The sequence below is a fragment of the Passer domesticus genome, chromosome Z, assembly GCF_036417665.1.
Source record: "Passer domesticus isolate bPasDom1 chromosome Z, bPasDom1.hap1, whole genome shotgun sequence".
In the NCBI taxonomy this organism is placed as follows: Eukaryota; Metazoa; Chordata; class Aves; order Passeriformes; family Passeridae; genus Passer; species Passer domesticus.
Window position 1 is genome coordinate 41,992,663 of NC_087512.1, and position 13,053 is coordinate 42,005,715.

The 13,053-nt window shown below is 38.6% G+C and overlaps 1 protein-coding gene across 3 annotated transcripts in view; it reads left to right on the forward strand.

The window, feature by feature from the left end:
• Positions 1–13,053, forward strand: part of SPIN1 (spindlin 1) — a 60,260-nt gene that overhangs the window by 26,270 nt on the left and 20,937 nt on the right. For all 3 annotated transcript variants that reach the window (XM_064405660.1, XM_064405659.1, XM_064405661.1), the window contains exon 2: positions 11,637–11,864. In XM_064405660.1, coding sequence (XP_064261730.1) covers positions 11,813–11,864 — 52 coding nt within the window. In that variant the 5' untranslated portion in view covers positions 11,637–11,812. The remainder of the gene's footprint in view (positions 1–11,636; positions 11,865–13,053) is intronic.

Here is a 13,053-nt window from a genome sequence, read left to right on the forward strand (position 1 = left end):
AGCAAAGCAGCCAATAGACTAGTGTGTGGGCAGTCCAGCTGGGAGATTTGTACATTGTGGTTTTTGTCTTAGGCCTGGGGAAGGAGCATGGGTGGAGACAGAATCACAGAACGAACTGGGCTGGAAAAGACCTTTTGGTAGGTGGGCAGATGATTCCAGCGCCCAGTCACTCTTTAGGGAAGAATTTTTTTCTAATGTCTAACTTAAACTTCCCCTGGTGCAGCTTAAGACTGTGTCCTCTTGTTTTTGTGGGAGAAGAGACCAACCCCCACCTGACTACAACCAACCTTCAGTAAGTTGTACAGAGCGATAAGGTCACCTCTGAGTCTCCTTTTCTCCAGGCCAAACACCCCCAGCTACCTCAGCTGTTCTTCATAGGCCTTGTGTTCCAATCTCTTCACCAGCTTTGTCCCCCTCCTCTGGATGCATTCAAGTGTCTCAGTGTCCTTCCTAAACTTCACAAGACAATTTGTCTGCCATTGTTTTTCATTGTCTCAGGCTCAGGGAAGAAGATGGTCATGTCTGCAATATTCTCCTTTGTCTCAGGAATCTGTGTGTCACTGGACATGGTAACACTGGATCAGTTGGACTTCAATAAGCGTTTTCTGCATGTGATCACCCTCTTTTATATGCTGTTGTTATTAGTATTGTTGCTACTACTGTTTGTGTTCCTTAGCTCATTGCTGTTTTTCCAGTGAATTGTTGTCTTAATCCATAATCTCTGCCTTTTTGTCCCTTTCTCACTGGAGCAGTTGGAGTAAAGGAAGTGGCAGTTTGGAGCTTAATTTCTGTCTGGGTTTGAGCTACAAGAGCCTTCAAAAAGAAATATTTTTATGATAAGAATTTGTGTGCATTGAGCTCACAGTTCTGTGAACCTCTAGAGTAGGGTTTCCTTACAATAACTCCATGTTAAAGTTTCCTACGCAGTGATTTCTTCAAGTACATGGACAGATAATGGCAAGTTAACAATGGAGCTTTTCACAGGTTATATTGAGATTCTTACCTGTGTGCAAGTAACTGATAATTCCAGGTCTCTAATGGATCAGGCTTCAACCTTGGGTTTTGTTTACTAGTATTCTTTAGGTAATTTGTAGTAAGGTTTTTTTTGTTTTTTTTTTTTTTTCTTCCCCATTATAAAAAAAAACCAAAACAATAACCCAAACAAAAGAAAAACAACCCCAAAGCCCTAGGCTGTTACCACCTGGGCCTTTGTAACCCTGAAGCTAAAAAATACTTCTTTTGTGGTCATACGTACTTACAGTTTTGTTTTGTGTTCAAATATGTTGAAAATGTTACCTTACACAAAAAAGGACCCACAAAAGAAGCAAGCCAGATGATCTTTCTAAGGAGTACCCAAATGGCAGGTGAAAACAGTAGCATTCTTGAGGCCAGAATTCCACATTCATGGTCTACTATATCCTGAGGAATGGCATAAAATACTAAGCCAGTCAGAGGAGAATCAAGATGACATAATCTTAGTTGGTAGTTTCCCGGAAAGTCTGAAATAATTCTTTGTATGCAGTAGGATTTAAACACTCTTTAGAAAACGACCCTTTGGCATATTTCAGAAGAGTAGGCATTGGATTCTAGATACCTGAACTTCGAGGACAGTACTTCTTGCTGTCTGGAAAGACCTTGACTCCTAAAGTCGAACTTCAATAATCACTTTCAGTGATGTGGCACTAGTTAGGTCTATTGACTCTTACCTTGGGGAGGAAAACATTTAGGAAGTTTCACATTTCACAGGCTCTTTTTCATCTATGGATTTTACTAATTTTAAGCTACAATATATATTTATATGTGCATATTTTAAGACAAATACCCTATCTTTCTTTGCATAGTGCTTGGAATTCTGAAATTGATTTTTCTCCCAGGAATCCAGGGCTTTTCAAGGAACATCCACTCCTGCCATCAAATGTGATATAATGTGTTCTTCCTGTAATTTTAAGCAGTTCTCCTGCATGGTAGAGTCTAACCTGATTATTCTGTGTTTTGGATGTTTGTTTGGTGTTTTTCAGTAGACAGTGAAAGGTCCTATTTCCTTGGATTTTTTCATTTTTCATGCTCTTGATGGATGGATTCTCTAATGCAGATAAGAAGACTCTTACTACCTTGAATTTCCCACAACAATGAGGGATATTACAATTACACGTACATACAGATACATGTAAGCATAAGGGTATGCTAAAATACATGTAGCTGTAGACACTAAAAATTACTTACATACTTGGAGAAAACAACATCTTTTTATCATTCAGCCTATAACACTTTTTTCTTAAATCAGAACTCGCTGCATTCTAACATAGGGACTAAGAATCCTGTGCCCTCCTGACCTCTTCACTGGAGCTTTTATTGCAATTTAGAAGTGTAGTGAGGGAGTTCTGAAAATTAGTCTTGCAAGGTAATATTCTGATCCTGTAAAGGTGTTATTAAATCTCTGAAATTAAAAAAGATAAGTAAGTTTGTTTAAAGTACTGTTTTGTAGTCCCAGCTCTAATGAAGTTCTTACTGCTGTCTTTACAAATTAGCCCAAATATACACTGTCAGAGTTTATTTCAAGTTACACCCACTGTAATACTGAATTGGATTAAGTGAGAGAGGCTGCTTTAATGATATAACATGAAGGAAGTGTAATGGAAGTAAAGCACAAACTATACTAGGTTCTCTAACAGCTACACTTTCCTAATTCAGCAAGTAAAAAAAAAAGGCTGGAGAGGAAACAATGGAAATTGCAATTTTAGGATTTTTCTCTGGCTGTTCTTTCCATTCATCTTTATTTTTCATGTGCGTAAGAACTTTTGAATGCAATATTCACAGGTTAACATCTTACCATCTTGATGTAATCTTGTAAGACTATACTAATGTTTCAAGTTAATGAACTAAAACAAATCCACCTTTCACCTTTATCACTGTTCCGAACTTTAAGAGAGCTATGGTAAAGACATGTGCTAAAAGATGATAGGTTTAATGAAACTTGCTCAAAATGCTGCCTGAGATAGCAGCCTTCTGAAAGAATAGTATCCTTTTTAAAGCTACCCATCTAATTCTAAACCTTTGGGATGATTCTTCAGCATAATTACTGTTCATAGTTATTGTTCTACTGTAGTGTTACCAAATTTTTTTTAGGATTCCTAAGTTATATCAACTTTCATGGTCTTCATAGCTGTGGTGAAAAGCTGGAAACTATAGTCCAAAGAAGCCACATCTCTTCTCCCTCCCTCTTCTAGTAAGAGAGGAGGGAAAGGCAGACACTATGGGTTGATATAACAATTACTGAAAGCAAATAGGAGTGGAGTAAGAAACACACAGTAATAGTAGCAATGCTGATAACAAAAGTATAGAAAATGAGAATGCTTTACACACAAAAGCAGGTGTTCACCACCATGACTTAGCTTTGCTTGGCCACCAGGGTAAAGACAAGATGGCAGCTGTTCCTGCACGCACTGCCATGTCGTCTGCCACTGCCAGACAAAGACAAGATGGCAGGTGCTCTTCACAGCCAGCTTTCCCTGTCACCAAGCCCACAACAACAGAAAACAATGGCACATAAAGCCCCAAAAGCAGGACCAGCCATGTCACACTGCACCACTGTATCATTCCTGGTGGCTTCTTGAACCAGTGACACTACTTTTGACATCTCCACTCAGCTCCTCTGGACTCTGCTGTGCTTGGCACCCAGAGCCACAGTTTCCTGAGGGAACGTACTTGTCATTTGTTTCCAGTCATGCTTACTTAGCTTTCAGTAGAGTCAACTGTTGGGATCCCCCTGCCATCCTAGGAATAGAGATGGATTCTCCCCCTAGCTGCCTTGATGGCATCAAGGTATATGGTGTGTTGGTGCCAGATAAAGCCTTATATTCTTATGTCTTTTAATGTGCCAGAGCATCAGATCCACATTCCAGTAGACCTGATTATTCCTTTCCCTCTCCTGTTTAGAGGCAGAACATCTCTAGTCATGGTACTTGTTACTTTTTGTAAATATGACCTTCAGGAGGATCAGAAATAACATCAACCTTTTAAATCTCTCTGAGGCTTTGCCTGAGCAAAACTGGAGCTCCATTTATTATCAAAGAGTTTAATGTGGTGTTTATTCTTCGTCTCAACAGAGGTGCTGCTAGAGCAGAGGTGGGTTTTCTGTCCCACTTTCTCACATACTCTTGGTGGTCATCCATCTAGAACCACAGATTACCTTGTGGTGTGTACCCTCTCTCTCTAGCTGGGGAGCACCTGCTGCCCAGTAGCAGGAACTCTGATCTGTACTGGCAGGGCATGTGACATTTCCTCCTTAAATTTCTGGTAGTCTTTTTAAAACTGTTATTGGTCCTTTTTAATTTCCCCATTAAATTGTTTTAAGTCCTTGAGCAATCATTTCACAGATGAGATGCAGTCTGTATTGGGATGCAGATAGTTTCTTTATATAGCTGGGGTTTGGCAGCGAAATTGTTCACTTTTTTTTCTCCTTCCCTCCATGACTTCTCTGCCAGTGAGTTGGCATGTAACACTGGCACACTCTGTAGGATCTTCACCACGTGTTTGGTATACCTTGGCTGTTTGGATGTCATCTGTATTTATAGGGGACTACTCAATATTTGAATCTTACGAATTACCTCCATTACAATTAGTTCTCTCAGGTACTGGATACCTTGGCTCCATGGTGTACCGCTTGTGTTGGTGCACTAAAAGGTTATCTGTGCAAAGATACCTCTCAATCAGACTCGAAGGAGTTACTTCCAGAGACTGAGAGTTTCTGGTCTTGTCTAAATCCCCTGGTCAATGCCTGCAGTCCAGGACAGGGATCCTCATTGTTTGGCTTCATTGCCATCTAGTTGCACCATTTGCCACGATATTCCGACATCAAGCAACCGGGTCAGTAGGGTTCACCAGGCTGGTGGCTGTAATCTCTTTGTGTATCTCCGAGCGCGCCCATGGGTAGGGATCAGGTGATTATGTCCAGCCCTGTCTCTTCCTCTGGTTTTGAGGGTCCTCACCAGCAAATTAATTTGTCCTTGACTTTTTTTCTTCTGAACAGGGGCAGCTGCTGCTGACATGGGTTGTTCCTCTGGTTCAGCTGCAGTTTGAGTTGCCTTGCTGCCTGTTGCTCTGCTTCCCTCTCACTTCCCTGAGCATGCTGTCAGATACACAAGCAGTGTCTGACAAGTGTCAGCAAGTTGCATAACTTTGTGCCTCTCTGAAGCTGTTATAGCATTTCTCTTTCAAATATTTTGCCACTTTATCAAGGTTGTATATTTTTCAGGGGTGAACTTCCAAACCACTGGAGAAGTGTACTCCATTAAAAGCTAGCTTATTTTCTCCACCATCCCATGCTACTTATGGGATGTTGAGCTCCAGGGCAGTTCACTGAACAACTTGCCTAGATGTGTCCATGCTGACTCAAAACATTGCATAGACTAAACTTATTCTAGATTTCACTTATTCTAGACTGAAGAAATCTGGCATACATTGCAATTAGAATATGCTTTCTTTAACATCCAAATGGAATTCAAGATTCTCCAAAACTGTTGTAGGAGGCCCAAAGGAGGAAAAAGGGGTGAAAGGCTGAGAAAAATCATTGTCCTCTGGCTCCTCTACAGGCTGGGAACTATTGTTAATGAATCCTCAGATGTAGCAGCCAAGGCCAGGTGAGCAGCACTGAACACACATCGCAGATGACCTTTATTGCCATTGATGTAATCATGTCATAAACAGATACCACACAGTACGGCAACAAAGCAATCCTGATCCTTCTCCCTACTCTGTAAAAATAGCATCATGGGGAGCATGTGTAGGAATATATTCAGGGCTAAGTATCACACCTCCATGAACAAATGGAGCTGCTGTAACTACAGGGTTCCTAATACACAGATTCTTAGATCAAAGTTATCTCTACCCTTTTGTGGTTCACAGTGGGCACCAATGAATGTAGTGATTTGACCCCAGCTACAAATTAAACTCTAAATAAGTCTCTCCCCTTCTTCCTGACAAAGGCAGAGATGATGGGTTGAGATCACAATTTAGTGAAAGGGAACAGCAGTGGAATAAGAAATGCACAGTAATAGCAGCAATATTAGTAACAAAAGTATACAAGAAGAGAAGGTGCATTATAGACAAAAACAGATATTCACCACTTCCATGTGATTCTCTGTGGCAGCTGGGACAAAGACAAGATGGCAGGCACTCCCTGCAGTTGGCTCTCCTTGTCTTGCAGGCCTGAGACAATGGAAAACAATGACAGACCCCTGAAAGCAAGATCATTCACATTGTGCTATGCCACTGCTTTGTTCCCCGTGGCTGATACCCACCCCAGCGCCTCTGCTTTTGCCCTTTTCACTCTGCTAGGGCTCGGTTCCCAGCAGCACCAGGGCTTTTAACTGCTCCGTTGTGCTCAGCTGTGTTTGCCACCCAGAGCTGCACTCTCCTGAGGGACAGGAATGGATGAGGAGTGGCAAGAGAGGTCAGGGTCCACTCAGCTGTTTCCAGCAACCTCTTTGAGGAAGAGTACTCACCTTCTCTTTCTCCCATGGCTGTGCCCTGCGGTGCTCATGTAGATTCTGTAGAATAGCAATATAAACCTTGCCCATGCAGTTCTGAGGTCCCCCCCACCCTTCTTACAACCACAAGAACTTACTAGCAACCTTTTTATATTGTTTTTCATTATGGTAAATAACTTGCCTGTTTGTTTATGCTAAAAGTTTTAGTAAGTAATTAGAAATTGCAGTGTGCTGTCTCTTGAGTTTTAAAGACACCTTGTCAACAGAAGACAGTGTGCACAAATTTCAGATTTTTCTAGTCTTCTGCTGAATAATCTACAGTTTCATTACTATGGCATTGCAATGGGGAGGTAACTTTGAATTTTGTGAGTTTATATCTGTCATGAGAGTAGTTTGTGTTGGAAGAGGCATTTAAGGAACATCTAGTCTAACTTCCCTGCCATTGGCAGGCACTTCTTTCCCTAGACCAGGTCAAAGCCCCACACAGCCAGTACCAGTGCAGTGGTATGGGTGTGTTTGTGTATATGCACACACAGTTGCATACCAGTGCTGCTTGTTTCTGTATAATTGTAGACAGCACCTCTCTGGGTAGAGGTAAAACTGCAGAGGCCATGATAATGGAGAGGTAGTTCTACTTGATTTGGGGTCTTTCAGTTCATAAATGTGTTTCTGAAAAGTATTATTTCTGTAGTTGTCAGCTGCAAATCACTTTCATCTTCAGATTTCATGTACTGTAACTGTACTTTCTTCTCAGACACCAGATCTTACTACCTACACGAATTCCTAGTATAGAATAAAAGAAGTTCCTAATAACTAATATACTGATTCAGCTGGTAGGATACTTCAACTATTTGCAACATGAGTTGCTGAATTCTTGTACTGCAGGAAAGTGTTGGGGATATTTTTTATTAGGTAACAAAAAAAGAAACCCAGCAGTAACAAACTAAACCCAGCATATTTTTATTGCAGCCATTATTTAGGAGATGTCTTAACAGTAAGATTGCCTTTGGGAAGGCAGATTCAGAAGTTTTGCGTAGAGTGATCCTTTCAGCTCATATAATAAGGATTAGGGAGTCTGAATAACAGACTAACATGCTGACTAACATGCAGACTAGCAAGTTCTTCCAGCTTGTTAGTGCTGGAAGAAACTATACTACTGCTTAATCTGAAACATGTAGCAGTAGCTCTGAGCTGATTTATTAAGTCACAATTGCTTACCAAGCAATTTAGTTGATGCATTTCAGTTTAGAATGACTCCTTTTCCTGAACATTTTTGTGAAGTGCTTGTCCTCCCCTGAGCAGCTAGCAGTGGAAGTTCTCATCGAGTTGTATACAGAAGTGTTTTAGATAGCGAAGTAAAAATATTGAAGCCCACCAGGTGGTGCCAGAAGGCCTGATCACTGGTGGCTCTGAAAGCTGGAACAGGCCTGAGAAGGTGCAAACATGCCATTTTTGGCAGAAATTGTATTGTCTAAATGCAAGCAATGTATGCTGTTACCTTTCTTCTCCTTCTAAACTTCTCTACCCCTAAAGCATTTCCTCAGTAAATATTTCCTTCTGTGTTCATAATGGTAAAATTTAAATATGCTGGTTAGGAGTGAGGCACTTAAAATTGTGAGCTTGGTGTCAGCATTAATTATGACTGGTTTTGTCTGCTAACATCCCTCTTCAGTGGATAGCAGAGCCATGAAGCTTTTACAAAAATGCCGTAAACAGCATTGTGCCATGTGTTGCAGTGAAATGCATGCAATTTTATGGAAATACATACATGAATGTTAAGTAAAATTTAAGCTAGAGGATTATTTTATGTGGTTTATACTTATTTTCATGGAGTTAAAAGCTCATATAAACATTTTAATGTTTGTAAACAGTTAAGTTTATAGAAAGGGGATAAGATATTTCACAGTAAGAACTGAAGTCTCTGCATGTTGGTTTTTCCATAATTTCTCTTTATACTGCAAAAAAACCTTTTTTCATGACTTTCATTTTTTCTGTCTTTATGTCATGTCTTTCTGCCTATTTTGATAGTATGACTCCCCTATTCTCAAATAGAACTGGTATGATTGACAATTTGTGATGCTAGTGTTTTTAATGTGACACTTAATAGCCTCTGAAACACTGCAATAATTAGACTGCTATCCGACGATGTAATCATCTAATTTCCTCACGTTTTTGTAACGTTTGCTTTTGTGTAGAAAGGCTTGTAAAAACAGATGAGATGAGCAACACTCCTGGGCTGGTGAGTAGCAGCTCACAAGTCAAAACAATGTCTGTCTTTTAAGTGAAACCTGCAGCTGCGCTGATCATGACCTGTGCTATTGGGTGTTGGGCAAATGGGTGCCTAGTAAGTAGGCATTCTCTTCCAAATGTCTGTAAAGCAGACTGTCTGTAAAGTCTAGTCTTGAAGTCCCTTTGGATGTGTCACTTTGTATCCAAAAACCCCTAGTTATGTTAGATTTACTTCAGTGTATCTGCCACTGTCAACAGAATGACTTAAAAATTGTTTCATAGGTCATCTTACATATTGCTAAACAAGGAATATCTGCTCTTTCTACACAGAACAGATAATTGCAACTGAGTGCATCAGAAGTGTGTTTTGGTTTTGTGTTTCCTACCTTTATGTGAAGCGTGACATTTCGTGGGACTTGGGGTAAAAGATTTTTCATTTTATGAGTTATCTTCTCTTTATGATTTTCTGTATTAGGAGATCAAGATATTTTCATGTTGGCATTAAGTCTGCTATTTTGCCATTTACCACTTTTAAGAACCCTAAGTTGTATAGGGTTTGGTGTATTTGTAATCAAATAAGTAAGACTTAACTTACACATTCTCAAAATTCAAAATGTTCTTAAAGTGCATCAATTTGTTTTCAGAAAATGAATGAGGTTTTATGCCTCATTGTTAGTAACTTCAGAACTGTTGCTATGCAACTGAAATGTATTGAATTCGGAATACTAGTGTTAGGAAAGCATGAGTTTCATCTTCAGTAAGGCTTTGAATTGGTAACATTTACTGGCTTAGTTTCTAGAAAATCAGTTTAAACAACTGGATCTTGTTTTAACTTCAGTAGCCTTGTGTCCATTCATTGTTTCAGAGAGCATAGTGAAGCACTTTTATTACATGCTAGCAAATTAATTGTGACTTTAAAAGGATTATGAAAAAATTTTCTGTCTCTGAAGCATAATTTCAAATTTAGGGCATAGTAATGATTGGGGGTATTCTAATAAAAATAACTGGTAGAAAACCATGTCTTTTGTGGTGGTTTAGTTATTTTTCTATACATAACTGCATAAGCAGTGCAGTCAAAATATCTAGTGCTTTATATTTTTACTAAGAATTGGAAATCTTGTGAGGGAGAAGTGTATAACACAGGTGTTACAAAATGCCTCCCTTGAATAACAGTTCACCAGCTTACTGTAAAAGGGTATATTATCTTCTAAATCTGAAGAATTTTCACATTTTGTGGATTTGTGAAAGTGGTGATGGTGATTTGGTTTATATTTTGGAGGGATTTTTCTTTTAATTTCATAGGTGTTTTTAGATCAGAAGATATAAAACAAGACTACAGTTACGTCTCAACTAAGAGCTTTTCAGGAGAATAGTTATCTCTTGTATTTTTATGCAGTACCTGTGAGACTGAGTATGGTTGTATATCACAGCAGTGCTACGAATTTAGAGTTAGTTTTTGATAATCTGTGATGTTTCTATATTAATGTGTTTTGGTCCATAGGAGAACACATCTGTGTTCAGCAGAAAAAAATAATCTTTATGCTGTATTTCTAGTAAAGTAGTTAAGCAAACGAATTGCTTCCTTTGGAATATTGTTGAATATTGTTGCCATGATATCATTTAGCATTGTTGGGTGTACACTGATAGATTTCAGGATGAGATGAATTGTGGAAAACTAGTATGTTTCTGTAAATAACTTTCTCATTTCACAAGTTCTTATGAATTCCTGACTGTAAATTGCTTAAGTTAGATCTTTCTAAAAACTGCTGATTACTCCCTACTGAATTTTCCTAGGTGTATTGCTCTTTGTTCCAAGAAGTTAATGGGTACAGTTCATGAAAGAATTGTCAAGTGCTAGATGTAAATGTATTTTTCTGTGTAACATTTTGCCATACCTCAAGGTGCATCACCTTTATGTTCCCTTATTCAGTAAGGCATTAGCTTAAGCTACATTTTTTCCCTTGTCTGGATCATTAGTTAGGGGCATTCTACTGCTTTTAACCCCTGTATGAAAATTGACAACAGTATCCAAAACTGAAGTAAAAGAGGGAAGACAGTGCTGACTCACAGATTAGACAGGCCCTGTCTCTCACAGATTAGCAGTGACATTTCTTAAGGAAGTGATCTGATCTCACTTGCCTTTTTTGTGAGCAACACTGAAGTAGTGAATTCTTACACATAAATGTTTCTGTTACTCTGAAATAAATTAACCTGTAATGCTTTGATTTTTTTCACATGGTCAAAATTTTCTGTTATTAAATCCTGAAAAGGGTATTAAAAAGTTGTCCTCAGTTACCTCCATATCTAGAGGGATGTGATGACTAAATGCTTTAGGAACTTGATGATCTTAGGTGGAAAGAATTGCCAGAAACTTAAAGAGATCTATGAATCATCAGATCTATGAACTATTGACCTACTCAAGAAATTGCTGGTATGAGCAGTCATTGCAGCAAAATCAGTTTTTAAAAGCTTTTGTGTTGCATTTTTTTCTACAGTCTTTTTTTAAACCTCTGTGAAGCAAAGTTATTCTGCTATGTGAGTGGGAGCATGTTATTTCTAACCAAATAGGTTGGTTAGATTGTTTGATTGGTGCTTTAACCCAGTAAAGGTAGTACAGTTTCTCTTAAGTTAGTAGTCATACATCCCTGTGTTAAGCTCAATAGTTTATAAGAAGCTTTCATTTCTTTTTGTAATTGACATAGTGACCTGGAAATTTACTGTGATCAGGAGATAAAAGTAGCAGCCCTTGTATTTGTTTAGCTGTTTAGATCCTGTGTTCTGAATGTTTTCGAAATAACAGAATGTAAAGGAGTATCCTATTGCATATGAAAACAAGCATTAAAATGAGTCTTGGTTAACATGGAATATTTTTGTTTCAAAATCAAGCTGCTTAAGAACTTCACCTGTTTTGTTTTTCAGAGTACTGTAATTGAAAGAGCATCTTCTACATTTGAAGAAGGAGAAGTTGTTGATTGAATGGTGGATTAATAAATGGTTGTCTCATCCTAAGACTAAAAGAAGATATCCTGGAAGTTGGAAAGAACTGGATTTTCACCCTAGTCCAGCAGCTTTGCTGCTCACTTAAACACAGATGAATGAAGACCCCATTTGGAAAATCACCAGGTCAGCGGTCCAGAGCTGATGCAGGTAAGGTGTTCTTTCTAGGTGGTTTTCTTTGCTTTTAATAGATGAAAAGCATTCTTATTTTACTGAGTTTTTAAATATATGAATGATTTTCTGCAGATGTTAATCATTTTAGATGTTATCATTCCATTATCATTTAAAAGAAAATTTGCTTTTATTCTAAAAGATCATGGCTTGACAACACAAACTAAAAACTTAAGTAGTAAATTTAAATGTAAATTTAGCAGTACAGATCTGACCTCCCTATTTCGTGTTGTGTCAAAAGTTAGTTATCAGTGACGTGTGTGGGGAAAGCAACATATTTTTTATCACCACCCATTATGAATTGTGGCTTTGATGAAACTCTCAAGAAATCAACTGACAAATGTAATTGGGAAGGCCCAATTAACTTTTAAAATACCTAAACAATAGACAATTTGGGTTCTTCCGCATACACATTTGATTAATTGAAAACTGGACCCGATACTGGAGGATTTCTCAGTAACCCTTTGGAGACTTTGAAACTTGTATTTTACCTGAGACTGTGTTAAAATTTGCTGTCACTTACTTGAAACATGTAACGATTACAAAAGTAATACAGTTACATTTCAAGTAAGAACTACAGGTTTTAAAGGAGAGATCCAGTGCAAAGTCTTAAATGCTTGGTCACTTGGTTCAGTGCCCAAACGGAGACAGTGATGAGTGGAGCTCCTCACGTGTTAGTATTGGGAGCAGCATTGTTTAACATCCTATTCAGTGGTAGGGATGGTGGGATCGGGTGCACTCTCAGCAAGGCTCCAGGGAGTGCAATCTTTTCGTTTTTAAGTGGGACTTCGGCGGAGACAGAGAAAGGCTATTTGCCGAAGCCTTCAGTGACAGTACATGGGGTGATTGTTTTAAACAGAGAGTACAGTTAGGTTTGAGTGTACAGAAGAATTTTGTTACAAATGAATATGTATGGTGAAACACAGGAACAGGTTACCCAAATGTAAGTGACTCCTCACTGGAAATGTTTAAGGTTACGTTCAAAGGGATATTAAGCAACTTGATCTAGTGAAAAGTGCCTTCCCTCATCATAGGGCTGAACTAGGTAACCTTAAGAGAATCTATGAGATTACCTAGAACAGCTGTAAAAAAAGAAAAAAGTTGTACTTAAAGAAGTAACTTTTAAATCAGATTTGTTGAGCTTATGGATACAAATATGTTATTAACT